This window comes from Grus americana, chromosome 8 (genome assembly GCF_028858705.1).
Source record: "Grus americana isolate bGruAme1 chromosome 8, bGruAme1.mat, whole genome shotgun sequence".
Taxonomy (NCBI): domain Eukaryota; kingdom Metazoa; phylum Chordata; class Aves; order Gruiformes; family Gruidae; genus Grus; species Grus americana.
In genome coordinates, this window is record NC_072859.1 from 9,054,564 (window position 1) to 9,078,962 (window position 24,399).

A 24,399-nucleotide genomic window follows, 5' to 3' on the forward strand; every position below is an offset into this window, starting at 1 on the left:
GTTGCTTCCTTGCAACCTTTTTAATGTTTGTTTTCCCGGGAAAGGGGAACCGGGAACACTTGCATGCTTCGGGCTTTCGGGAATGGGAACAGGGCAAGGGGAGGTTTGCCCCGGGCGGGGGCTCCCCCATGCACCTGCCGCGCTCCGGGCCGTGCCGACCCGTGCCGTGCCGAGCCGTGCCGAGCCGGGCAGACGCTCCGCGGGCAGCCCCGCCCCGGCCCCCCCCTAGGCGGTGGCGGGGCCAGTGGGCGGGGGCCGGGCGGAGCGGGGCGCACGGCTCGGCACGGCTCGGCACGGCACGGCTCGGCTCCGCTCTCCCGCCATGGCATCCAAGTGCCCCAAGTGCGACAAGACCGTGTACTTCGGTGAGCGCATCCCCGGGGCCCGGCCCCGCATCCCCCTCCCCGACCCGGGGCGCATCCCCGGTCCTCCCGCTCTGTCCCCGGTCCCCCATCCTGGAGCCGGCGCTCATCTCTGGCTGTCCCTTCCCCAAGCCCCGGTGCATCCCCGGGTCCTCTTCTGCTTCCCGGCGCCGGGGTGTGTCCCCCAGTCCGCCGTCCCCAAGCCCGGCGCATCCCGGGGTCCCGCTCGGCCGCGGCTCCCCGGGGGGGTGCCCCCAGCGCCCGGAGCCCTGCCCGGCACCAGCTGCTTCTCCTCCGGGGTCCCCCCTCGCACCGGCCGCGGCCCCTCTGCTCTGCTCTGCTCCCCCCCCCATCCCCCCGCGCTGGGGGATGCTGCCGGCTGGCCCTGGGGTGGGGGATGCAGGGGGTGCGGGTGGCAGGGGGGTCCCGGGCACCCTCCCCTGCTCCCCTGGGCTGAGGAGGTGAAGGAGGGGGGTGAGGAGCCATGGTTGGGGTGTGCGCCCACTGCCTGTTTTGGTGCTGGGGGTGACTCGCGTCCCCGTGTACCTGCTGGCCTGGGACATAGGGGAACCTGGCTTGTCTGACATGGACGGGGTGCTGTGCAGGGGGCTCCCAGGAGCCGGTGGGGTCTCGGTGCGGCAAAGCAGGCGGTGGCAGGTGCAAACAAAACCCTTCTCCTAGCCAATTTGTTCTCATTCTCTGCAAACCTCGCTCCAGGTGTGCCGTTCACCCCTCCCCATCTCGCCTCTCGCCCAGCCCTCTGCGTGCTGTTCCGGGGTGGGTGAGCTAATGAATGGTTTGGGGTTTCTACGGGACTTTTTCAAAGGCAGCATCTGGGCTCAGAGGTCCATCTTGGCATGCCCAGGCTGGGTTTGGGCAGCAGCGAGTCCCTGCAGGTCTCTGAGGGCCCTGTTTGGGGTTGTGGCTGGTCAGGATCTCTGGGAACGGGGGCTGGGATGTCTCCCGTCGGGCATCCCCGGGGTGAGCGCCGCCACCCAGGTTGCACAAAATGCTAAAGGCAGAGGTGGGAGCGAGGGCTGATCCCTTGCCTTGGTGCCTCACTGCCGCTCCCCGAGGAGCCTGCCCCAGCCCGCTTTTCCCTTGCATGGTGGTGCCCAGCCCAGAGCCTCCTGGGGAGCAACCTGACCCCCCGGCCTCGGGGCGGGCATCCTCGGGGTGGGCATCCTCAGGGCTGCACTGCGGGCCCAGGGTGGCTCTGTGGATGGATCCGGCACTCCAGCCCGAGCTGTCCCCTGGGATGTGCTGGCCACTGAGTCCAGCTGGCCTGGCCTGGCGCTGCCTGCCTGTACCCCTCCCTGCCCGTCTCCCTCCGGTGCTCCAGGGTCCAGCCCCTGCTGCCTCAGCATGTTTGTTTGGTGGAGAAATACCAAAGGGTCCTGATGGTGCCTGAGCGTTTGAGGTATTGGTGGTGCTTTCATTCCTTTCCGGCCATCTCCAAGTAAACACAGAGAAATAGGAATTTGCTGTCTTCCTCCTTTAAATAAACCTATTTGTGTGGGGGTGGGAAGGGCTCAGCCCCTTGGATGTCTTTCCTTGTGTGAATCTTTTCCTTTTTAAGCAGAAAATAGCGTGTCTGTCCAGCCAGCTGGGCACTGGCCTGGGGTCAGAGTCCCTCCTCTTGCTGCGGGGACGAGCCAGCCCTGCCCTGCCTGGGGGGGGCTGTAACTCTCCCCATGTGCTGGGAGACTTGGGGGTCTCCCAGGGACGTGGGCTGGGGGGGGGGGCACAGAGCTGTACCCCATGCCCCCATCTGCGTGTTGGCTTTCTCTCCGCCCAGGCAAGTTTCTGTAGGTTGTAGAGGTCCATGTCCCTACAGGGGACACCTTGCCCTGCAGGCAGGGAGGAGGCAGGTGTCTGGCAGCGGAGGAGCAGCAGACCCCATCACACACCTCCCTGCAGGGGCCAAACGGCCCCCGCTGCCCCCTCAGAGAGACCAGGGGCCGAGTCAAAATGGGAGTGAGCCAAAACCTTCTCCATGCTTGGAGTTGAGATAGGCTGGAGTGTGTCCTTGCTGACGCCTTGAACTTTTCCTTAAGGAACCGCCCAGGCTCCGGCAGAATAAACCCCGGTCCGTTTATTTAATGCGTAGAACCTGGATGCAATCTCTGATCCGCCTTTCCGGGACGCAGCTCCTGGGGTTTCCTCCCAATGGACCGCGTGGTTCAGTGGGAAGGCGATGGGAGCACTGCGCCCGGGGTTTGGTAACGCTTGTGAATTCCTCGGCTGGCCCGAAGCTTAACAGGGAGGTGATTCATAAAGCCCCGCTTGTTCGGGAGCGCTCCTCGTCTGTGCTGAATGAACACTGGCAGCTATAACTTCTCGAATGCCTGGGATTGCAGCCGTGGGTCATGTGTGAGAAACGCCACCGCGTCCCGTTCCCGGCCCCGCGCGGTGCCTGAGCGGCTGACCGATGCCAACAGTCGTGGGTACCGATGGAAAACTCATTTCCAGCATGCCTGTTGCTTCATGCTCCCTGGAAAAATCCAGCGGGCTCCTCCCTGCGCAGTCAGGAGGATGTGGGCGTTTCCTGAGCTACAGAATGAGCTTTTTTCCTTTAAAAAGCACAGGGAAATATAAAAATAGTTTTCTGGCTTTTTTTCTGATTTTTTTTTTTTTTTTTCAATGCAGGCTGAGGTCTGTGACCTTGTTTCCAGGAGCGGCTGGGGCTAGCTTTCCTGCCTTGGGGAGGTTGGGGGGATGAAGTGAATGTTTAACCGGCAGAGCAGCACTGCCGGCAGAGCCGGGGCTGGTTCCCATCCCGCGCTGGCAGGTGGCAGCGGGTCGGGGTTGGGGTTGGGTTATCTCTTCTGGCGGGAAGTGCCGGAGGGACCAGAGTCGCCTGAAGCCAAACAGCCGCACATTTCCCCAGCTCCCTTTTGCATTGCTAGCCTTAAATGAGTTTTGCAGGATCGCTGGGATCCCTGGCCAAGCCTTTCTGCCTCCTGTCCTCTCTTCCCAGGGAACTGCGGGGGATTGCAGCGGCGGGGGGTTTCCTGTTTTCCCATCCTAAGCACGAGGCAGGCGAAAGCCCCAGGGACGTGGCAAGCACGCGTGCAGCGGGGTCTGCTGGTGGGCTGCTTTCACGGAGCTCTCTGCGTGTGCTGGGGTGCCTGAGGGCTGGTGGGAGGCTGCCGCGCTCTTTGTTTGGGAAGGGGCATCCTAAAAGCACATGGAAGTCACCTAGTAGCGCTGGGGCTCGTCCCAGCTGCATCTGCAGCCGGAGCGGCAAGGCGGCTCTCTGGGGACGGTTTGCCGGTGGGGTGCCAGAGGGGAACTAAGGCCACGGACGTATCCAGCCGGGAAGCAAGGAGAGTCGGAGCCTGGCGTGCTCGGAGGCACCCACAGCAGATGCCCGACCCTGCTGTCATGCTGACATCCCGAGCGTGCTGGAGGAGAGGGGTGCAGCGAGGCGTGGGGTGCTCTTCCTGCAGAGCACCGCGCCGGCAGGTCAGCCCTGCAGAAATTCAAGCTGCAGAAGCTGCTCTGCAATTAATAAGTAACCACTGTCCTTGGCTCCAGGCACTGGCTCTTGGGAGACGGTGGCCCGCCAGCGGCCGGGCAGGAGAGGCAGGAGGGCTTTATTTCGATTACAGCCATCCCTAACAAAGAAAGCGGCTCTTCAAGCGCAGCCGGCGTAGCCGTCGGCGTGTCGGCATGGGCACGGCACCCGGCTTGCCAGCACGAAGGCTGGCTGGGCTCCTTGCGTAACTGCCTGCTCCCGTGTCTCGGGGTGGCCGCTCTCGGAGCGTGCGTGGACCCTGCAGAATGGTAACTAAGGATGCACCCGTTCCCTGCACAGGGCCCTGCCGGGGGGGGGACGCCTCTGTGGGAAGCTGAAGGACGGGCTGATTAGCATTAGCTTTTTCCCTCAGGAAAATAGCGCGAGCTATAGAAAATTATCTGTGGGAGGGTGGGACGGGACGGCGCGAGGTCTCGGCCCCCTTGCTCTCGCGCGCTGTGAAGTGCACGCTTTGCCGGAGCTGCCGGGGCTCCTGCACGGTGCGGTGCCGGCATCTCGTGTGCGTGGGCAGTTGCCTGCCTTACAGGGAGCTGGGGCTCAGCTGCTGTGGGACACGGGGATCCGCGTGGATGCGCAGGGGTTGTGCCAGGGGTTTGTCCTGCTCTCTCTGCGCCGGCAGCCTGCGGGGAGCGGTGCTGCTCCCGGGGCCGTGCGTGGGTGCCGGAGGCTTGGGGCTGGTGGGCAGCTCCCTGCAAGCCCGGCTGGTCCTGGGTGACTCCGTTTGGCGGCTGGCTCGTGGAGCTCTGCACCCACATCTCGGGTCCCGGGCAGGTCTCGGGCAGAGCTCCTGGTGTTCCCGTCCTCCCTCCCTGTCCCTGGCAGGAGCACGGCACTGGGGAGAGGTGAGGTGATGGGACTGGAAAGGAAAGGCGAGGAAAGGCGGAGCAGGAACGCCCAAGCGAGAGATAATGGAAAATCTGTCACTGCGATGTCGCAATCAAAGACGGAGCCTGGAGTGTGTGCCATGGTGCCACTTTTGGCTGGGTGGGGTGGTGGTGCCCACTGCTCCTGCCGACGGGCTGGGAGGCCCTGAAGCAAGCAGGGAGGCGATGGTGAGGGACAGGTCCTGGCATGGGGGTGGGGAGAGCTCTCCCACCAGCCTGCCGTGCACTTGCTGGTGGGGAGCGCCAGTGCTGCAGCCCCCAGGGAGGTCCCGAGCATCCTCTCCTGCTTCTGTCTCTGTTCACGCTGCGTTGTCCACAGCCCTGGGCCAAACCCTGCTTGGAGCTGGTTGTGCCCCGCGGTCGCAGGGAGCCAGCGGGGTGGGGAGGTGAGGAGCCGAGGGGCTGGAGGGGCACTTACACAGGCTTGGCTGCTCCAGCATCTCTCCGATCCTGCTCGTGCTGACACGGGCCAGGAAACTGTCTCATCCTCCCAGCGCTGCCCACCAGAGATGGTATCTCAGCACGCAGGAGGAACACCATGCTCTGGACCAGCAATTACCCGGGGAGGGGTTTTGCTTGTGTGCCTGCCCGTGCCCCGGCTCTCTGCCGGCCGCTCTGTCCCTCGCCGTGCGGTGGGGCGAGAGGAGGGCAGCAGCCTGCCTGGATTCCTGCCACTGGTTGGGGGTCCTGCTGGTAACACCTTGCATGTGGGTCTGCACCCTAGCAAGAAAGCAGCTGGCTTCTTGGGCTCAGCCCCGGCTGAACCCGGTTTCCAGCAAGAAATGCTGCTGATCCTCGCCCAGCACAGCTACGGTTGAGCTGCCCAGCCTCGGAGACGGAGGAGCGCATCCCGTCCGGACACTGCTTGGTGAAGTACAGCAGCCCCGTGGAAAATGGAGAGGGATTTGCTGGAGGCTGCCCTGGCCCCGTGAACCAGAGCGGGAGGTTCGAGGCTCACGGCCAGGAAAGTGCCTGCAGTAGGTGAGGTTTTGTCAGCAGGGAGCGGCGGGATGGACGGGAGCCATGACGTGCATTAGGGCTGCAGCTGGAAATCAAACAACCCTTGCTCGCGCCCGAGTGGGGCTATGCGGGGGCTCGGGTCCTGGGGAGCACCTCGCCTCTCCGCTGGGCTGGAAGCAAGGCCCGGGGAAGCGGGACCCTCTGCCTGGGGCATTCCTGGTTTTCCCCAGGGAGGAGACGGCTCTGTTCCCTGGCGAGGCCGTACTGAGCTGGCTTTGTCGTGCGCTTGGAGGGAGCCCAGCAAGCGAGCGGCTTGGGGCCGGAGGGCTCGCCTCGCCTTGCTGCGGGGGAGCTAAATATATACGTCTTGGCCACAAAATCACAGTGCGGCGTAACCGTCGGCACCAGCTGTGTGATGGGGGAGAGGAGCTGCCTGGCCTTGCCCGAGGAGGGCAGGAGGGGACGGGGTGGGGGACGTGGGAAAGCAGCGCAGACCCTTCCCGGGGGGCTGGCGGGGCACCACAGCTGGTGGCACAGCCTGGCACGGCACGGCAGGAAATCCTCGAGCCGTGCGTCTGCCTTTTCCATCTCCCGGCCACGCTGCGAGGGGCTGGGGAGGGGACGAGGCTGCTGCTGCCTGGACTCTCAGCTTTGTTTCCAGCCATTTACCACGCTCCTTTCCCTGCGCTCATCTCTCTCATTCATTCCTTTGTGCCTGTGACCGCTTTGAAGCGCATCTGTAGTCGGGTCTGGCAGCATCCCTCTCCTCCAGGTACGGCTGTTGCTGGGTCCCTGCGGGGATTTGGCATCTTTAGCACCGGACCGGGTTTGTCAGGCCTTCCCCACGTCCTCCCAGGGCTGCGGTGGGATGGATGGGGCACAGCCCAGCCCTTTGCAGAGATGCGGCTGCAGCTACAGTTGCTTCTGCTGAATAAGCCTCCGGCTGGAAGCAGCGCTGACGTCAGGCTGTGGAAATACCTGTGTGAGAGCTGAGGCTGGGAGAAGGGATGCTCCCCTCCCACCCCAAAAAGGTGCGCCCACCTCTGGCCTGCGCCAGCTGCCTTGCCCGGGCACGGCAGGTAATTAAGGAATGAGCCGCGTTGTCTCTGGGGTGGGGCTGCCGCAGCACCGAGGGGAGCAGAGCGCCTCGGCAGCCCCCTCGGGTGCTTTCCTGCTCGTGGCCTCTGATTTTCCCCAGCTCTGGTGGTGTCCCTTGTCAGTGTGGGCTGCACCCCCTGCACAGTGCAAATCCACCCCACGGCTACATCCCGCACCTGGCCGTGTACCTGGCCGTGCCTCCACCTCTCCTCCGCGGGGGCATTTCCCCTGGGTGCGACGTTTGTCATCGACGGGCGCCCGGTGCCCACCCACGGCGAGGCAGGTAACCCAGAGCAGGCAAACCCCGTGCCACGCACATTTGGCAGAGGCCAAATCCCTGCAGCCAAGATCCCTTAACTCTGCCCTTCCCGGGGGTGCCGCATGGCTGGTTTAAATTTGGCCAGCTTGAGGGGAGCATCAAGGGGGCAGGACGTGCGTGCACTCGGTGTGACGCTGAGCGGGTAGGGGTGCTGTCCCCTCCCGGAGCGGCAGGGCACGGTGTTCGGCGGTGGAGGCTGGGTGCGGGGTGATGTCTGGCCGAGCAAAGCCTGCGCCGGGCCCCGCGCCATCCCGTGCTCCCGGTGCAGAGCTGGCCGGCGCCCCCGCACTGCTTCAGCCCGGGCTGCCCTTGCAGTGCTGATGGTGGGGTGTCCCCCCCCCGGAGCCGGGGGGGTGCAGAGTGAGGCTCTCCCCAGCGGCTGCCCGGGGGGGGGGGGGTGTCTCTGCCATGGCCGGGGGGAGGTGGGCAGAGACCCCTCCTCTGGAGCCGCTGCAAGGGCAGAGCAGAGGTGGCCGGGTGACAGGAAATCCGGGCGCTGGTGCTTCCCCTCCGCAGTGATTTATGGGGCGGGACGCCGCTGCCCTGGAAAGGGGCCGGGGTGGCTCCGGGCTGCTTCCTCTGCTCCGCACGAACAATGCCGCCTGGAAAGCCGGCCCGGCTGTGCTGGCCCCGGCCCCCGGGAGCCCTTGTTTGCAGCCAGAGGATGCCTGAGCAGCCTCTGCGTGGCATTTCCACCCCAGGGCAAGGGGCAGCCCCCACGATTCCTGGGGGTTATCCGTGCCCCCGCCTCCTCCCTCCTGCGCCGTCCCCTGCCAGGGGCTGTGGGTGCCGGCGCGGTCCCTCCTGCTCGGCACGGCCGGGGGATGCCTTGGCGGGGGGTGTGCGTTTGTCAGGGAGCAGCAGGGATTTACAGCTGCCTGAAATATTACGGAGGGGGAGACCCTGGGGGGGCGTCTGATCTCGCGGGGGCAGGAAGGAGCTGGTGTGGGCTGTGGCCAGCTGTAATTGCAATGGCCTCTGGAAAACATCCGCTGGGAGTTTCCTCCTTGCTTTGTACCCAGGGCCGCGGCGGTGGGGGGAGCCGGGGGTGACGCAGCCGAAACGCAGCCTGGCCTGGCTGTGCATCTGCTGTGACAAAGCCGAGCGGCTCTTTGGCCCCAAGCCCCTGGCTCGACTTTCAGCCCATCACGCTCCGTTTCCCTCCCTGGTCACCCCGGGGAGGCACCGTTCCTGCTGGGGGGGGGGGGGGCGGCTGGGGGGATGCAGGACTCCTGCAGCAGCCCCAAGGCAGCGGGGTGCTGGGACCTCGGTGTCCCCCTTCCTTTTGGGAAGCGCTTGCGGGGCTGGAGGGGGTGGGGGCTGTGTGCCCTAGGGCTGGTCCTCTGCCCCCATGGGGGGGCGAGGGCTGCAGGGAAGGGGAGGGCAGGGTCCGACCCTGTGCTGCCTGCTGCCAGGGGCTGGGGAAGCACGAGCCCTCCTGAGCCCCCCGGGCTTGGGGGCCAGCAGGGATTTGCCCTGGCAGGTTTGAGCAGGCAGACGCAGACCCCCGAGTGTGGCGGGACATCCCTTCACCCTGCCGTCTGCCCCCGCCTGGGGTTTGGTGCAACAGCCTGGACCGGTGCATGGCATCACCGGGAGGTTGGTTCGGAGCCGCTTCCAGGTGATGGCGGTCCCCCAAGCCCATCCTCCACGTGCTTGCTCAGCAATGCTTTTGGGGATCTCCCCTTGCACCTTGGCATGGTGGCTCTGGCTCTGCCCCCTCACGCTGCCCTCTTCTGCTCCTGGTCACCCTGCTTTGCACCAGGGCTGGTTTTTGGGGTGGTTATGGCAGTTGTTTCAGCTTATCGTGGCCCCAGTGTGCCCGGATGCAGCTGTTTGCCTTGGGAGGAGGGTGGCTCTGGAAGCCAGGGCCTGCCCTCGGGGGGCTCTTGACCCCCGTCTTGACCTGATGCAAACAGGTGACATTTGCTGAGGGCCTGGGGGAAAAAAGGGCTGGGAAACCCGCTGTCACAGAGGAGGTCTTCTTGTAGAGCGGGGCCGAGCTCTGGTTGCGCTTTTATTTGCTTGTTAAATATTTTATTTGGCTCTTCTGATTTAGTTTTACGGTGGCTTTAATGGGATCATACTGTTTTCCAGCTGTCTCCGCACATGTGCTGGGGAGAGGGAGGGCGAAAGGGAATCCACAGGGGGCACGGGGCAGCGCCCGGCCCCCCAGGAGCCGGGAGGGAGGGGGGACAGCGTGAGGCCGGGGATGCAGGACAAGGACTGGCAGCCCGTGCTACCTCCCGGGGTGCTCCTGGAGACGTACAGCTCGGGGCCAGCCCGAGCAGGTGCATTCGTGTAACTGGCCTCGAAGCATTTTCCTTCCCTGAATTTGCCCACTGATGCTTTGAAACTGTTTTCGGTGCCGGCAGTGAGTTGCTTTGCAGGTTCGTGGCACTCCGGGGCAACGCAGGGATGGTGCCCACGTACCTGTCTGCACGTCGCGCCTGCTGCCGGGCTGGGGGCGAGGGGGGAGCGCCCGCACGCCCAAGAGACGGGTATTTCCCAGGGCCAAATGTCCACCCTTGGTGACGCTGGAGGCTGTCTGCCATCCCGTCCTCCCGGCAGCACCGGGGCAGCTCTGGCCGAGGGCTGGAACTGCGGCCGAGGCTCCCCGGGGAGTACAAGAGGCTGGGTGTGCGCGGGGGAGGCATGACTAAACGGGTGGGGTGGGCATGGTAACACCAAATATTTGAATGGGAGCAGGGTCATTCTGGGTAACGTGGCGGGTAAAAATAGATGCAAGGAGTAGAAAGGAAAACGCTACCGTTGCACTGGCGTGTGGGAAAGGGCGTTTGTGCGATGGCAGAGCCGGCGCTGGGGGGTCAGAGGCTGGGGGGGGCCATGCCCACGGCCTGAACGGCCCCAGGGACCCTGCGGGCTGCAGCAGAGCAGTCCCTGCAGCGTGGCTGATTTGCACGACGTGCCGCTGAGCAGCACCCCTCGAGCACAGCCCCCCGTGGTGCCCGGAGCCTGGCTTCCCCAGGGGCTTTCGCAGGTGCTGGGCAGTCGCTCACCCCTCTTTTGCGTTCTCTGCAGCGGAGAAGGTGTCCTCCCTGGGCAAGGACTGGCACAAGTTCTGCCTGAAGTGTGAGCGCTGCAACAAGACCCTGACCCCGGGCGGGCATGCCGAGGTAAGAGCCGCCGGGGCGGATGCGGTTGGGGAGCCTGCTGAGGTGTGATGGAGACTTGGACCCCCCCAGCATCCTTCTCGTCCCCAAGCCTCCCTCGACAGATAACCAGCAGCATTAGGTGAGACGGGGCAGCCCTGCATCCAGCCTTGCCCTCCATCTCTTCCCCTGGCCAGCAGTGGACAGGGCTCTGCGTGATGCAGCCCCACCACATCTACTAATGGAGCTAAAAAAGCCCCGAATCCATTTAAAATATAAATATTTGGAGCAGCTGAAGCAACAGGGGCTGTGCTGGCATGAGGGGGTGGCTTGGTGGCTTCTCCGGGGCTTTCCAGCTCCCCAGAGACAGGGGTTCAGGTGCCCGACGCCACGCAGATGGCTGTCCCTGCGGCACACCGAGCCCAGGAGCACATGCTGCACTTCAAATGCTGCTGCTGCAACCTGCAGCGCTCAACAGCTCTCATGCACAGCCCTGGGCAAGCCACAGAGTGGTGCTGGCACCACGTGTGGTGCCCTGGCTGTGCCGCCCCGGCGTGGGCCCGCAGCGGGGCTCGGCATGTCCCAGCAAGCACTGGAAGTGGTGCTGCGCTCCGGGCAGGCTCGTTCAGGCATTGCACTGGCTTCGAAGGCGTGCGGGTGCCAACAGCCTGCACCGAAGTGTGGTTAAAACCAGCAAAAATCAGGGATGCGTGGGTTGCCATGGCGACGCTGGCTTGGTACCGGTGCTGTCGGTGCCTGGGGCTTCTGCTGGAGCGTGGTGCCACCGCGGCTGCCTGGCACTCGGGAGCACGAGGGTGCTGCACCAGTGGTGGCAGGTGCTGGGGCCTGGCAGCAACTGTGTTTTTCTTGCGCGATGCCCCAGCGTGACACCCGGTGCCCCGGGTTTTGTGCAGCACCTGTCATGCCAGAGTGTCACCAGCTCTTTAGCGTGGTTTTAGCAGGCGGCACAGCTGGGGAGCGGGTGGCGGCGGCAGGGATGGCCATGCCGGTTGTGGCTAGCCCGCAGTGGGAGCGGGGCTGGTCCTGCCAGGGAGGATGGGGCTGTGCCGGTGGATCTGTGCTTTGGGCCGGGTTAAGCCCGGGGGATTTGCTGCTTCTCCATATAAGGCCAGATTCTGCTCCCGTGGGGGACGGCAGCCAAGCCCCCACCAACTGTGCCGACAGCAGGATTTGGCCCTTCCCTGTTATTTCTCCCTCCTTTCAAGCCAGTGTGTCCGGCTGGGTTGGAAAGGTGTCGCGGGGAGACCAGCTAAATGTTTACCCTCCCCTCCGGCATGGTAACGCAGTGAGCACGCTGGTATTTTCGCCTTGCGATATTTGCAGCTGCCTGCTGCCAGCCCGCTGCCCGCTCGCTCCCCCAGCCTTGCCCCCGGCCGCTCCCAGCCCTCGCCTTTGGCACGGCACCGCTCGCGGAGGAGAGGGAAGGGACATCACTTCTGCTCAGCTACCTCCCTGCCCGTTTTGGGCAAGGTGTCCTTGCCTTGCAGCGGAGGGGATGGAGGGCAGGAGCGTCGGGCACGAAGCAGGGCTGAGATGCTGGATGGAGCCAGGCAGGCGATGGGGTGGGTTCGTGCCCGAGGACGGGGTTCCAGTGGGGTTTCCGTGCTGGATGGCACGCGTGGCAGACCCGCTGGCCCCCTGCCCCAGCCACAAACGCTCTTGCTTTTCTCTTGGACTTGGTTCCTGCTGGCCTGTGAGAAACGGCTGCGGGGAGCTCTGGGGCTTATCACTCGCTTCGTGACTTCCTGCGATAATTGCCCCCGGCCGACAGTGGGGCCGATAGCAGCTGGGCTGGGACCAGCGCCCACACAGGCCTCTGATCTCAGGCCAAGGTGAGGGGGGAGGCTCGGCTCGGTGGAAGCCACAGTGCTCTGTGCACCTAATAACAGCCTGACTGCGCACAGGACGCTCAATGGGCCAAGCGATGCTTCACTGGGTCCCGGCGGCACAGCGCCGGGTTGGGGCTTGGAGATGCCTCTCAGCTGAACTGTCGCAGGGTGCTGGTGCTCCAGCCCCGTGGTACGGCGTGTGCAGATCAGCCAGAGTGATTGATGCTTGGGTCAGGTTAGGCTGTCGCTGGCAGACCCGTAGGCTGGGTGCGTTTTGGGGTGTAGGCATGGCCATGGTGGTCTCTGAACACCAGTGGGGATGGAAGCGATCCCAAGAGAACTGTCGTCGCCGCTCAGCATCCTAACACTGCCCTCTCTCCCTAGCACGATGGGAAGCCCTTCTGCCACAAGCCCTGCTATGCCACGCTGTTTGGCCCCAAAGGTACGTCCGTGCTCCCCCCATGCCTGTGCAGCCGTGCCCAGGGCTGCAGGAAGGGCCGGGTCCCCCCATCCCCGCTGGCGGGGAACCGTGGCTCTGCAAGCACCCCAGGAGCCAGGCTAGCCTGGGCTGAGCATCAAGCCAGCACTTTGCAGTCCCAACCCTGCCATCCCCTTGTGCAGAGGGAGAGGAGAGCTGCTGGAGGGAGGGATCCATCCTGACAGCTGTCCTTTTATTTATTAAATATTTAAAAAACAAATTCCTGTTCAAACAGGAGGTGGAGTTGCTCTCCTATCCCAGATGTGGCTGGAGAAAGCCTGGGTCAGGAGAATGCAAGCCGGGGTTGAGGTGCAGCGGTGTCCGCAGTGGCCCTGTGGCTCAGCGGGGCTGGGGGAGGTGGGACAGGGGGCTGGGGGGAGGATGGAGACCCCGAGTCTCCCAGGCCACCGCAGCCTCTCTCTGCCCCGCTGCAGGGGTGAACATCGGCGGCGCCGGGTCCTACATCTACGAGAAGCCGCAGATCGAGGGGCAGACCGCTCCGGGGCCCATCGAGCACCCGGTGAAGGTGGAGGAGAGGAAGGTGAACGCCGCACCTCCCAAGGGACCCAGCAAAGGTGAGGGGCAGGGTGGGACGGGCAGCCCGGCCCTCCGCCGTCGTGTTCAGCTGGTCTGGAGCCACTGCATCTGGCGATAGTGTTGGGCACAGGATGTGTGCGGGGGGTCCTCCGCACCTGTGCGTCCTGGCTGAAATGTCGCTCTGCTTCCCACGCCCTCTCTCCTTCCAGCCTCCAGTGTCACCACCTTCACTGGGGAGCCCAACATGTGCCCGCGCTGCGGCAAGAGAGTCTACTTTGGTAAGGTGGCGAGCGGGCGGTGGGTGCGTGCCCCGGGCTGGCACGGCCCTGTGGCGCTTGGTCTCTGTGCAGGACCCCTGGGACATGCAGAGGGGCTGGGAGGGAGTTTTGGCTCCGAGTTGGGGTTGGGGGCACAGAGGGAAATGCCCGAGGAGCCTGCAGGGATGGGTCCTCTTGGAGGAGCTCTGGTGCAGGGCTTCATCTGCATCGTGTCCCCTGCTGTCACCTCCCAGGTGGGTGGCCGTGGGCTTCATAGCTGTCCTCGGCCAACCTCTGTCACCTGCGAGGCAGCAGAGGGTGGGAGAGGTGCGGGAGGCTGGGGTGCACCGGGCTGTCTCGGGATTTGGTATGCAGAGGTGATGTCCCTGCGGGGCGTGCTCCCCCCCGGTGTGTGTGCAGGGGGGCCAGGGTGACTCTCCTTCCTTGTCCCCGCTCTAGCCGAGAAGGTGACTTCGCTGGGGAAGGACTGGCACCGTCCCTGCCTACGCTGCGAGCGCTGCAGCAAGACGCTGACCCCGGGGGGCCATGCCGAGGTAAGGATGTCCCGGCCCCGAGAGCCCCGGGCAGCGCGCGTGGCAGGGGCGGGGGGGGATGCCAGCGGGGCATGGCTGAGCTGTGCTGTGCCACACCGGCTGGGCAGCCCCTGCCTTTGCAAGAGGGCAGAGCAGGGCTGGCAGGAGCAGCTCCTGCAGCCTGGGGGAGCGCTGGGGGTGCAGGTGTTTGCAGGGGCCGAGCAGAGCGGGAGAGGTGCCCAGGCAGGGGGACGTGTCCTGGGGACCGGCCTTTCCCTGCCCGCCCCCCGCCCCGGGTGACATGCTTCTCTCTGCCCCGCACAGCACGATGGACAGCCGTACTGCCACAAGCCCTGCTACGGGATCCTCTTCGGGCCAAAGGGTGAGTGCCTGGGGGCGCCTGGGGTGGGGAGCCGGCCTGGGGCCACGCGCCGTGCCTGGGCTGCCGCTCTCGGTGCTCGTGCCACCGTCCAGAGAGGACATCTCCCTGGAGCGTGCCACCTTCCCGCCTGGGTCCTCACCCCCCTGCCTGTCTCCCCATGCAGGCGTCAACACCGGAGCTGTGGGAAGCTACATTTACGACAAAGACCCTGAGGCGAAGAATCAGCCCTAGACCGTGTCCCCCAGCCCGCCCGCCTGCTCTGTGCCCCCGTACTAACGTCCTGCTCGCAGCCAGAGCCGGAGCAGAGCCTCGCCAGGCTGGCCACGGAGCTGTGCTCTCCCTGCTGTCTCTACTCTGGGCATCCCTGCCCTCCGGGTTATATATCATAGTCTCTAATATAAGCTTCAGTGTTTAAAGGCAAAGGTAGAAGGTGTCTCTGGTCGTTCCCAATGCGCTCTGCCCTCCCCAGCCCTCCTGCTTGCCCCCGTCCCGAGCACGGGAGGCAGCAGGGCAGGTGCGGGGGTGTCACTTTGTGCAGGGGACAGCGGGTGGCACCCGAGGGGCTGAGAGCAGGGGGAAGGCGTCCCGCCGTGGGGGTGCTCCCCGCTGCCCCCCGCACCGAGGGCGATGGAGTTGGGCAGGCGTCCCGTGGCGCCTGGGGACAGGGGCTGGTGGCCAGAGCGCCCGGTCCGGTTCCTAGTCAGCCACTGGGGATGTGGGGGTCCCCTGAGGGCTCTGGCACTGCTGTGGTTTAACCGGCAGGCAGCTAAAACAACCGCGCAGCCCTTTGCTCACTCCCTGCCGCTGGTGGGGTAGGGGAGAGAATTGGAAAAAAATAAAGGTAAAACTTGTGGCTTGAGATAAAGACAGTTTAATAGGACAGAAAAGGAAGAGAGTAATAATAATGATAACATAAAAAGCAAGTGATGCACAGCACAAATGCTCACCCCCGCTAACCAACACCCAGCTAGTTCCTGAGCTGTGGGTGCAGCCCCAGCCAGCTTACTCCAAGTTATATATGGAGTATGATGCCATATGGTATGGAATATCCCTTTGGTCAGTTTGGGTCAGCTGTCCTGGCCGTGTCCCCTCCCAGCTTCTTGTGCACCCCCAATCTCCTCCCTGGGGAGAAGCCGAAAAGTCCTTGACTTGGTGTAAACATTGCCTAGCAACAACCAAAATATCAGTGTGTTATCAAGATTATTCTCATCCTAAACCCAAAACACAGCACTATACCAGCTGCTAGGAACAAAAATTAACTCTATCCCAGCCGAAACCAGGACAGGCCCATCTGGCAGCACTGCCCTTCTCCTGGCCCTTCCCGGGCTCCGTGCCCCGGCTCTCGCTCTCCGCCATGCGCGTAGCCAACCCCAGCCGCCGTTGTGGTTGCAGGGGCTGGCACCTCCCCGCATCCCCATCCTTGCACCCCCAGGGCATCCCTGTACGTGCACCTGGGCACATGCCTGACCTGCTCTGCCGGCTGGTTTGGGTTGGTGCCCCCTCTCCCGCCTGGCTCCCCATGATGGCAGAGCCCGTGCTGGGGGGGGGGGCACCCGGCAGCTGCTGCCCTGGGGGAGTGGGCTGCTCCCCACGTTGGGAGGGCAGAGTGCATTGGGCTGGCAGCTCGGTGGCGGGGGATGCCCGCCGGCTTCCCAGAGCCAGAGGTTTGTTATTGTTGTTGTTTATTTATAAGCAGTTGTAAATGTGCCCCTCGCTTTGGAGAATGACACGTGTCCCCCAGCCTCACCCATTCCCCCCCACACACACCCAGCCCTGCGGCTGCCCAGGAGGCTGCAGAGGGGGTCAATGCAGGGGACCCACCGGGGCAGCGAGCCCTGGGGTGCCAGCACCCCGCTCTCTCCAGGCTCCCTGCACTGCCACGGGGCTGACTTTTGTTATTTGCTGACAATAAAGGTTTTGAGAGATGTGTTGTGCGGCTCAGCTCTTGGCAGAGGCAGGGGAAGCTGCGTGCGCTGCGCAGCATCCCTCCGGTCCTGGGATGGTGTGGGGACCCTGCCGCTACGGTCCTGCCCCAGCTGGCTCCTCCTGCGGCAAGACGGAGCAGCCTTAGCTGCGGCCGAGCCCGAGCTGCTCTTGGTGCAGCACGAGCCGTGGCCAGTTCCCAGGCTGTGAGCAGGATGGGCTTGTAGGAGGCTGTGCCGGCCCTACAGATGGGATGGGAAGGGAATGGATGGGATGGGATGGGATCCTCCCCAGATTTGCAAGGTGGAAAACTGAGAGAGGGATGTTAACAGCAGGGGACACTGTTCCCCCCCAGCCTGGGCTTGCTGAGCAGGCGTAGCACCCGAGCACCCGAGCGGGGCTGTCGGTGGGAAAGCCCAGCCCAGCAGCAGCAGGGCAGGAATGCAGGATGGGGCATGGGCCACCCCCCCTCCCAACCCCTGGGACCTGCCATGTCCCCAGCCAGATACCAGCCCTGCTGCCAGGCCTGGTTTTAGACATCGAGCCATTCCCCCCAGGAGCTCGGTGTCTGAAAAGCCCGGCGCAGGGCTGGGGCTGCCAAGGCAAACACCGGCTCTGGGAACCGCTGCTCCGGCTCATCCCCTCCGGCGGGTTCTTGCCAGATCCCCGTTGTGCTGCCCGCTGGCTGTACCCCCAGGGATGCAGGCACCCCGCTGGCCCCGTTTCCTGAGGAAAACAGGGACCTGGTATCCCCTGCAATGTCTTGCATCCTTGTAGCAGGCTCAGCCCTGGAGCTACTCCATCACCGAGCAGGAGAGGGGTGGGTGGGTGCTGGCCACAGCCCCCAGCCTTGCTCCTCTCCTGGGCACAGCCAGGAAACGCAGCGGGCACTGCAGAACAGGAACGCTGGCTCTGCCCGTGCATCGTGCTTGCGGGGAGCATTCGGCCGCAGTGGCATCCGCGGGGCTCAGGCAGCGCAGCGGGCGTGGGAGTCGCTGGTTTTCCCTCTCCCGGCAGCAATCCCAGCGGCACGCAGCCTTTTCCCAGCCACAGAGGGCCTGGCAGCGCGGTTCCCGGGCCGGGGAGCGGAGGGTGTGTTTTCATGTTTTGGTGGGTTTCTATAGAGACTTGACCCCTGTGATGCTTTAGGGGACAAGGCTACCGCATAAATCAGAGCAGCGTTGCTCTGCCAGCTCCTTCCCTGACCCGCAGAAGAGAGCCAGGCCCTCGTAGCCAAACTTTGCCAAGTTTACCCCATGTAGAAGCAGTAGTGCTGGAGTGGGGGGGTTGCCCATCACCCACCAGGGACCCAGCACCACTGCCGATGAAGCTCTCGGCATGAATCCAGCTCTCGTTGCAAGCATTATTTACCATCATTAATTAACAAGCTTAATATGCCAGCCATTTTACTAGCCTGTGGCAATATCCTGCAGGAGGGAGGTTTCCTAATGAGCTGCACAGGCTGATTTTCCTGCCCACCGTCCTGCCTGCAGCTTGGGGGGGGGTTTGCCCTCCCCAGCACCCGCCTGGCCCCACGCCGTGCACCCAGCCCAGCCCTGCAGCCGAACAGCATCCTCGCCTGCGGGCACCGGCACTGGCCCCTTGGTGAGGAGCCAAGCAGCCCGCTCCCTCCCCAGCCCCTCCGTGCAGGATGCTCGCTGCGGGGGGAACTGGGCACACCTGGGGCTTCACCTGAGACGGCGAGCATGGTGGGATGGGAAGGAGCTGATGCAGGGCTGCTGGGGCTATTTAAGCCAGTGGTCTTGAGCTAGGGAGGAGGGTAGTCTGGGGGGGTGGGGGGTGCCTGGGTTAGTTCTGGGTGTGAAGGGGGGCAGGGCAGGGCAGGGCAGGGCAGGGCAGGTACAGCATCTTGGCTGCCGTCTGTTCCCAGGCAGCAGCTATCAAATACAGGGTTTTATTTTCTTTTGGGGCTGGCTTATTTTTTATTTTTTCTTTCTTACAATTTTTTTTTTCCCCATGAGAGTTTTATTTGGGGGAATGCAATTAAATTAAAAATAGACAAAATTCAGCTCTGCTGTGCAAGAGGATGCCAGGAAGCCTGCATCCATCACAGCTTCCTGCTACCCCAAAGGGGACAACCTGGCTGCTCAGGCTCCTGGTGGGAGATGTCTCTTCACTGTCCCTCCACCTGGATGAAGTGGGGGGGGCTGAGCACCCCTCATGGCAGGAGGTGGCTTATCTGTGTCCCTGCTGAGGAGTTGGGGTGTCCCTGTGCTGATGGGTTGGTGTAGGGGCTGGGGCACTGATGCAGCAGAGCAGCACTCTGCTCAAGCAGAGAATGCAGCTCTGGCTTCTAATCCTTTGTGCACTTTTGTATATATTTTTGGGAGACCTATGAAAATGCTGAGAATGCCCCTTTACTTATGGCTTGGAAAACATCCTGACCCTCAGGGATGTCAAGTATTTTATTTTATTTTTTTTTTCAGCTCAGACTTGCTAGTGGGATAAAAAAATTGGAGGGCTCTGGTGATTACAGACATGCTCTCCAGAGTACAGAAGAAAATAGAGAACAAAGTGGTTGCAGCTTTGCTTGGAAATCCCCCAAGCCCTGTGAGCTTGTCCCGGGCAACTACTCTGTGGAGCTCAGCGGGGAGCTGTGCCTTGCAGTGCAGGGATCCCACCAGCTGTCAGGATGGGACCAGCCTCTTTTGGGAGTAATCTGGTGAGGGGTGCCAGTCTGGGTGTCCCTGAGCTGCGGGAGGAGCAGGATTGTCACCTAGTGGTGTTTCTCAACAGAAAGCTGAGGGCGCCCATGCCATTAGAAACAGAGCTGCGTTGCTCACGCTGTTGTTGGTGACCTGGAAAAGGGACGGGTGAGTGTACAGCGGCTGGTCCCGGAGGGGCATGGCAGGGTGCCTGCGTGGAAAACACCAGGGAGGGACTCGGCGGGGGTAGGAATGACAAGGGCAGCCCCATCCCACGATGTCTGAGCTAGTTCGTGCAGGGAGGGGGCACGCAATGGTTGCAGTGTGAAGGAGTGCCCGGAAGGCAGGGAGATGACAGGGTGGTGTGGCTGTGGCTCAGACGTGCTGGGGGCTGGAGCAGCACAGCTGGTCAGGGAAGCAAGACAGATATAAAACATTTGCTGGGAATTCAATAAATAGAAGCCAAAAGGGATGAAGTGCTGGAAGAGGTGATTTAAGGTGGGATATTAAAAGTGACCCAGTAAGCACAGCTTGCTTCCATGAGGGCCAAGCAGTGGCTCCGATGCTCCCTGAAGCAAGTGGTGTTGGTCTTCCCTGGCTTGGCTGGGCTTTACCTGGCCCCAGGGAGAGGTTAAAGGAATGGGTGTAAATACCGGAGAGGGTGCAGGAGAGCAGGCAGGAATGAAGGAGGAAGAACGGCAAGCAAAAGATGATTTGGGTTGCAAACCCCCCTGCCAGCGCAGTGCACTGGGCTGGCGTGCAGGGAGACCCGCTGGTGCAGACCCTGGCCGTGGAGCTGGCAGGAAAGGTGCTGGCTCCCATCCCTCAGCAAATCCCCAGCCTGTTGCTACCTGGGGGTGTCTGTGGGGGAATTTCCCCCCAGGATGTGGGCTGGGCTCTGCAGCAGCCTTTATATCACCAATTGCTCTCCAGGTGGGGTGAGCAGTTCTCAGAGGGCTCCTGGAGTGTCCTGGGGCTGCTTGCCGGGAGAGGAGTACCTGTGCTGGCGGGATGGAGGTGGTCACGCTGCTGATGGGTATGCAAACCCACGCATGGCTGCTCTCGTCTCGCTCTGTCCTGACCCCCTGCATTTCTTGGGTAAGGCAGGGTGGAACGGCTATATCCCAGGCAGGGCTGGCAGCTGTCTCCCCTCCCTGTGCTGCCATCACGCCATGACCATGCTGAGCAGCGTGCTGACAGAGAGAGCAAACACCTCTGCACCTCATTGCCTCGCCCCCAGTGAATTTTTAACCAGGAATAAAAGGTGTGGCATCGACAGCCTGCACCCAGCCCAGGGCAAACGGTGCTGCCCGGCAAACAGCCCATGCCAGGGCAGGGCTGGGGAGATGGTCCCTGGCACCGGTCTTCTGCGAGCAGTGCCCATGCTCCCTGCCAGTCACCAGCACGGGTGAGCATCTCCCTGGCAGGCAGAGGCGATGCCTCACGGGTGCTGAGCAGCTTCCCAAAGCAGTGGGCGTTGCTTTCTCGATGATCCTGCGATAGCCACAACAGAAACAGCCGAGGCCATGCCAGGAAAATGCACCGAGCCCTCCCCCAGAAGGATCTAGCCAGGAGGTTTCCTTGGGCTGCTGCTAACGGAAAGCTTGCAGCAAAGAGCAGATGGTAGTGGAGACTTTGGCCAGCCCGTACGCAGGGAGGCTGGGGGAGCAGTGCCTGGATGAAATTGGAGGAGATTTTCCATGTTGCTGGGACTTGGAGGGGTTGGAGAGGCGGGTGAGGGCTACCGCGCTCTTCTGTCCCACAGATGGAAACCCCAGATGCAGCCCTGCACTCTCCTGGCAGCAGGGCTCCCCCCATCCCCGCAGAGTCCTCGTGCCGCACGGCAGCGCCTCGCCGGGCCGTGAGCTGGCCCTGGGGCTCCTGTGTTTGTTATTGCTCACGTGGTGTAATATTAACCGTGCGATAATAATTCACGCCCCGGCTCTTGAGCTTGAGAGCTGACCTGACAAGTGACTGCTGCGGGCAGCCAGATGCCTTAACCAGCCTGGAAATGTTTTTTACAGTTTCTGCTAGAAATTGCCCGTGCCCACGGTGGGATGGGACTTGGCACTGTGTCCAGGAGGGCAGCGAGCTCAGATTTTGGCACGGCAGCGAGCGTGTTTTGCAGGCTCAAACCATTCAGGGCTTTACAGCACCAGTGGCAGGGTGCTGGTGGGTGCGCTGGGCTCCCCGCCAGCGTGCCCACGGTGGTCCTTTCCGAGCCCCTTCCTCGAGCACCCCGCTCCCATGCTGTGGTGGGTGCAAGAAGCCCTGCTCGGGACCTTTCCCCGCTGTCCTGTTCCCAGTTCCTCCTCGCTGTCGGCTGCCTGTCAGCTTTATGAAGACGTGCCCCAGAGTTTTTCCTTAGGGTGTAATTTGCCCTGACAGCCGCCTTCGTGCTGTTGTTTTCCCAGCCGGTAATGGGATTAGCTGCGTGCAAATCTGGAGGTGACTGAAGGCGAGCGTGGGGGGGGGTGGTGGGGGTGGTGCGCGCCGGCCCCCTGCCATGGGGTACCCCGTGCTGCTTCACAGCGCCACGGCGTCGGCATCTCGCGGGCCTTTTGATGGGATCATGCGTCTGGCAGCTCCCTGCCAGCCTCTGCTGGGCTTTTTTTGAGCCACCCTATAATTTTCTTGTCAAATTAGAGCCCCGTGTTGGGCTGGGTATAGCATGTTTTACAACAAATCATCTTGGCTGAGTGGGCCCTCGGCTTGCACAAGTGTAGGCTGAAATACAGTCAGGGAGGGAGATTTTTGCAGTTGTGTGAGCGCTGGGAACGCGCCGACTGTGCCTCCAGCCCGCCGCTGCCCCGTGCGCCCTACTAGTGCAGCACCCTGCTGCTGCTCCGGGATTTTCCTTAGTCACATTTTCTGCAGGGGGGGGACCCAGCTTGGGAGGATCCAGGGCTGGGGAAGAAATGAGATAAGGGTTGTGCCTTCATCAGTGCATCGGCTTCCCCCCCGTGCAAGCGTGCTGGGGGGGGTCTGTGAAGCGAGAAGTGTGGGACCCCCTGCCCTGCTCCAGCGAGAGGGGGGCAGGAGGGGAGCTGGGAGCTGCCGCCCTGGCAGATGGGCTGGTTTGCTATGCAGAAATAGCTGTTTTTTCTTGCTATGTTAGCAAAACAAACCCAAATCGGCTTATGTTACCCGCCCTGCCTGCTAAAATGCCAGTGACTTTTCCAGTCATCACTCCAGTAATCACCAGGGGCCAAGTTGCTGGAGGGGAATATTTGGGCAGGCAGCATGTGCCCACAGCTCCGGCGTGCCCAGGAGCTCTTGCCTTGCAACCCTGCCCCAGGACCTTGGGAAACTCTTGGGGAGTCCTTGGGGGCTGCGAGGACCTTGCGAAACTCTTGGGGAGTCCTTGGGGGCTGCGAGGACCTTGCACCAAATACGTCACAGATGGACCTGGGGAAGCTGATGCTGGCTCTTGCCAGTGCTCGCTAAAGGACCGGGGAGGGGACCCTGGCCGTAAAAACATCACCCAAACAAATGGGACAGCCCAGATTTTTCTGAGGGCTGTTGCTATGCCATCGGGGAACGCTGGCGCCTGATGCTCTGGGATGGAACCTCACCCAGAGATTGATATCAGAGGGTACGGACAGCTGAGGCATGCTCAGCTCTAATGGTTAAATTAGCTGGAACAAGGTCTCCAGATAAGATAATGCTGTGGTTTGCTGAGGAGGCTGTTCTCGTTGGCTGAGTTGTTTCCCTGGCAGGCTATCAACCTTGAGTTGAAGCAATGCTCTGGCTGGGACCTGGCTTTGCTGAAGACCTCACCCCTGCCCCTCTCCTGCTGTCCCTGGAGCCATCTCTGCCCAGCACCAGAGCCTGCCCGCTGCCTGCCCTTAACCGTGTCTGTGGGCACAGCGCCGTGGGTGGTGTCCCGCTGCAGACAGATGAGCTGGCTCTGCTCACTGCCCTTCTGAAACAGCTCGCAAACAGTCGCGACACGGGGGAGAGGTGACCCCAAACGTCAGGCTGCCACAGCGTTTCCAGACACCTCCCTCCAGCACGGGCCGGCAAGGGCTCGGTTTATTGCCCTGCCACAGCATGCTGATGGGTTTCGCACAGCGGCATTAGGAGTGTTTATGGACTCGCTCCCTGTAAAACTAGCAAGAGACTGCATGCTGCAGGCTCCCAAGGTGCTGCCGTGCTCCGGGAGCACCTGCAGCCCATCTTCCCTCCCCACCGGTGGCCCTTTGCTAGACGGCTTTGCCAAGCTGTCCTGCTGCCGTGCGTGCCCTCCGATCGATGGGATGAGAGCAGGGCAGTGGCGACGAGCAGGATGAATGCACAGCCCCAGTGGGGTACAGAAACTGGGGCTACTGACCCACGGCAACCTTCACCCTGATATTGGCTTGCAGCAATTTCTGCAGGTTTGCACAGCCTACCACGTGCTGGCACCACGCTTTGGCTCACCCCCATCACGAAGCAGGCTGGGGGTAGCCCGAGGTGTGCGCACCCCTGCGGCAGGGCTGGCCATGCTAAACCAGGGGGGCTGGGGGGGCGGCTGCCAGGCGTAAAGGCCCGTTCAGGCAGGGCTGGCAGAGAGCAGTGCGCGGCTCGGCGGCGCCTGCTTTGTGAGAGCTGTCGCCGTTTTTGTGCCCGTTCTGTTGTGTGAACAGCCTCCAGTAAGTGCATGGGGGATCCGAGGGGAGAGGGTGGCCGGGCTCTGCTTCGGCCGGGTCAGCCAGTGTGCGGTGCTGTGCGTGGGCACGGGCTGCCTTGGCTGGGACAGGAGCGTTCCTGCCGTGGGCTGAGCGGTCCGTGGGGACTGGCCGCAGGGCTGGGCCAGCCGGAGGAGACCTGCGAGAGGCCAGTTTTCAGCTGCCTGCCGGCACAAAACCTGCCTTAAAAGGGAGCAGAGCTGAAGACGGCTGTCCTAGCTGGGCAGTAGCCTCAAAGTAGCCTGGCACCATCTAGGAGGGGAAGCAGGGCCACCAGAGAGGGGAGAGGATGTGCTCTGTCCCCTGTATTTCATCAGGGTGCCAGCTGTACCCCATGTGGTGCAGGGAGGGGGTCTTGGCCTGGGCAATGCAGCTGGGCCCTTGTGGGGTGCTGTGGCTTGGTGCAGGGGGATGTGGCACGGACAAAATACGGTGCTTGCATGTGTGTGGGGCCTTGGGGTGGTAAGGATGGGGAGGAGGCAGGGTGGAGGCAGCAGTCCTTGCAGGACACCTTTCTCCTCCCATGCTGTAAGACACTGTCTCACTGTGACTCGTGCCCTAGCTGTGAGCGGGTTTCCCAGCGATGTCCCCGCCAGCGCGGGCTGCTGACCACCCTGCTGAGCCCAGCAGTGCCCTTGCAGCAGCATGGCCAGAGGTGCTCCACAGCCTGCAGCGGGGCCACCAGCAGGTGGGGTGAGCCCGGGACCAAGGGCAGCAGCGGGGAGCACCAGCAGGACGAGGGAGACTGGAGCCACGCTGGGTCATAAGCACTGGAACAGGCTGCCCAGGGAAGTGCTTGAGTCACCATCCCTGGAGGTATTTAGAA

At 63.0% G+C, this 24,399-nt stretch overlaps 1 protein-coding gene across 1 annotated transcript; it reads left to right on the top strand.

Annotated features, from left to right (window-relative positions):
- The first annotated feature begins 220 nt into the window (after window positions 1-220).
- On the top strand, window positions 221-16,239 carry CRIP2 (cysteine rich protein 2). Its single transcript, XM_054834186.1, has 8 exons — window positions 221-365; window positions 10,207-10,301; window positions 12,512-12,569; window positions 13,040-13,180; window positions 13,352-13,420; window positions 13,859-13,953; window positions 14,257-14,314; window positions 14,478-16,239. Exons 1-8 carry the CDS (start codon window positions 323-325, stop codon window positions 14,543-14,545), a joined length of 627 nt encoding a protein of 208 aa, XP_054690161.1. The 5' UTR covers window positions 221-322; the 3' UTR covers window positions 14,546-16,239.
- Window positions 16,240-24,399: the final 8,160 nt, after the last annotated feature.

What these genes read in the sequence shown, in the direction of transcription:
- CRIP2 (XM_054834186.1), top strand. Translation starts at nt 323, where the DNA reads ATGGCATCCAAGTGCCCCAAGTGCGACAAGACCGTGTACTTCG. An exon ending in CCCCGGGCGGGCATGCCGAG is followed by an intron (nt 10,302 to 12,511) that starts GTAAGAGCCGCC and finishes CTCTCTCCCTAG; the next exon opens with CACGATGGGAAGCCCTTCTG. An exon ending in CGGCAAGAGAGTCTACTTTG is followed by an intron (nt 13,421 to 13,858) that starts GTAAGGTGGCGA and finishes TCCCCGCTCTAG; the next exon opens with CCGAGAAGGTGACTTCGCTG.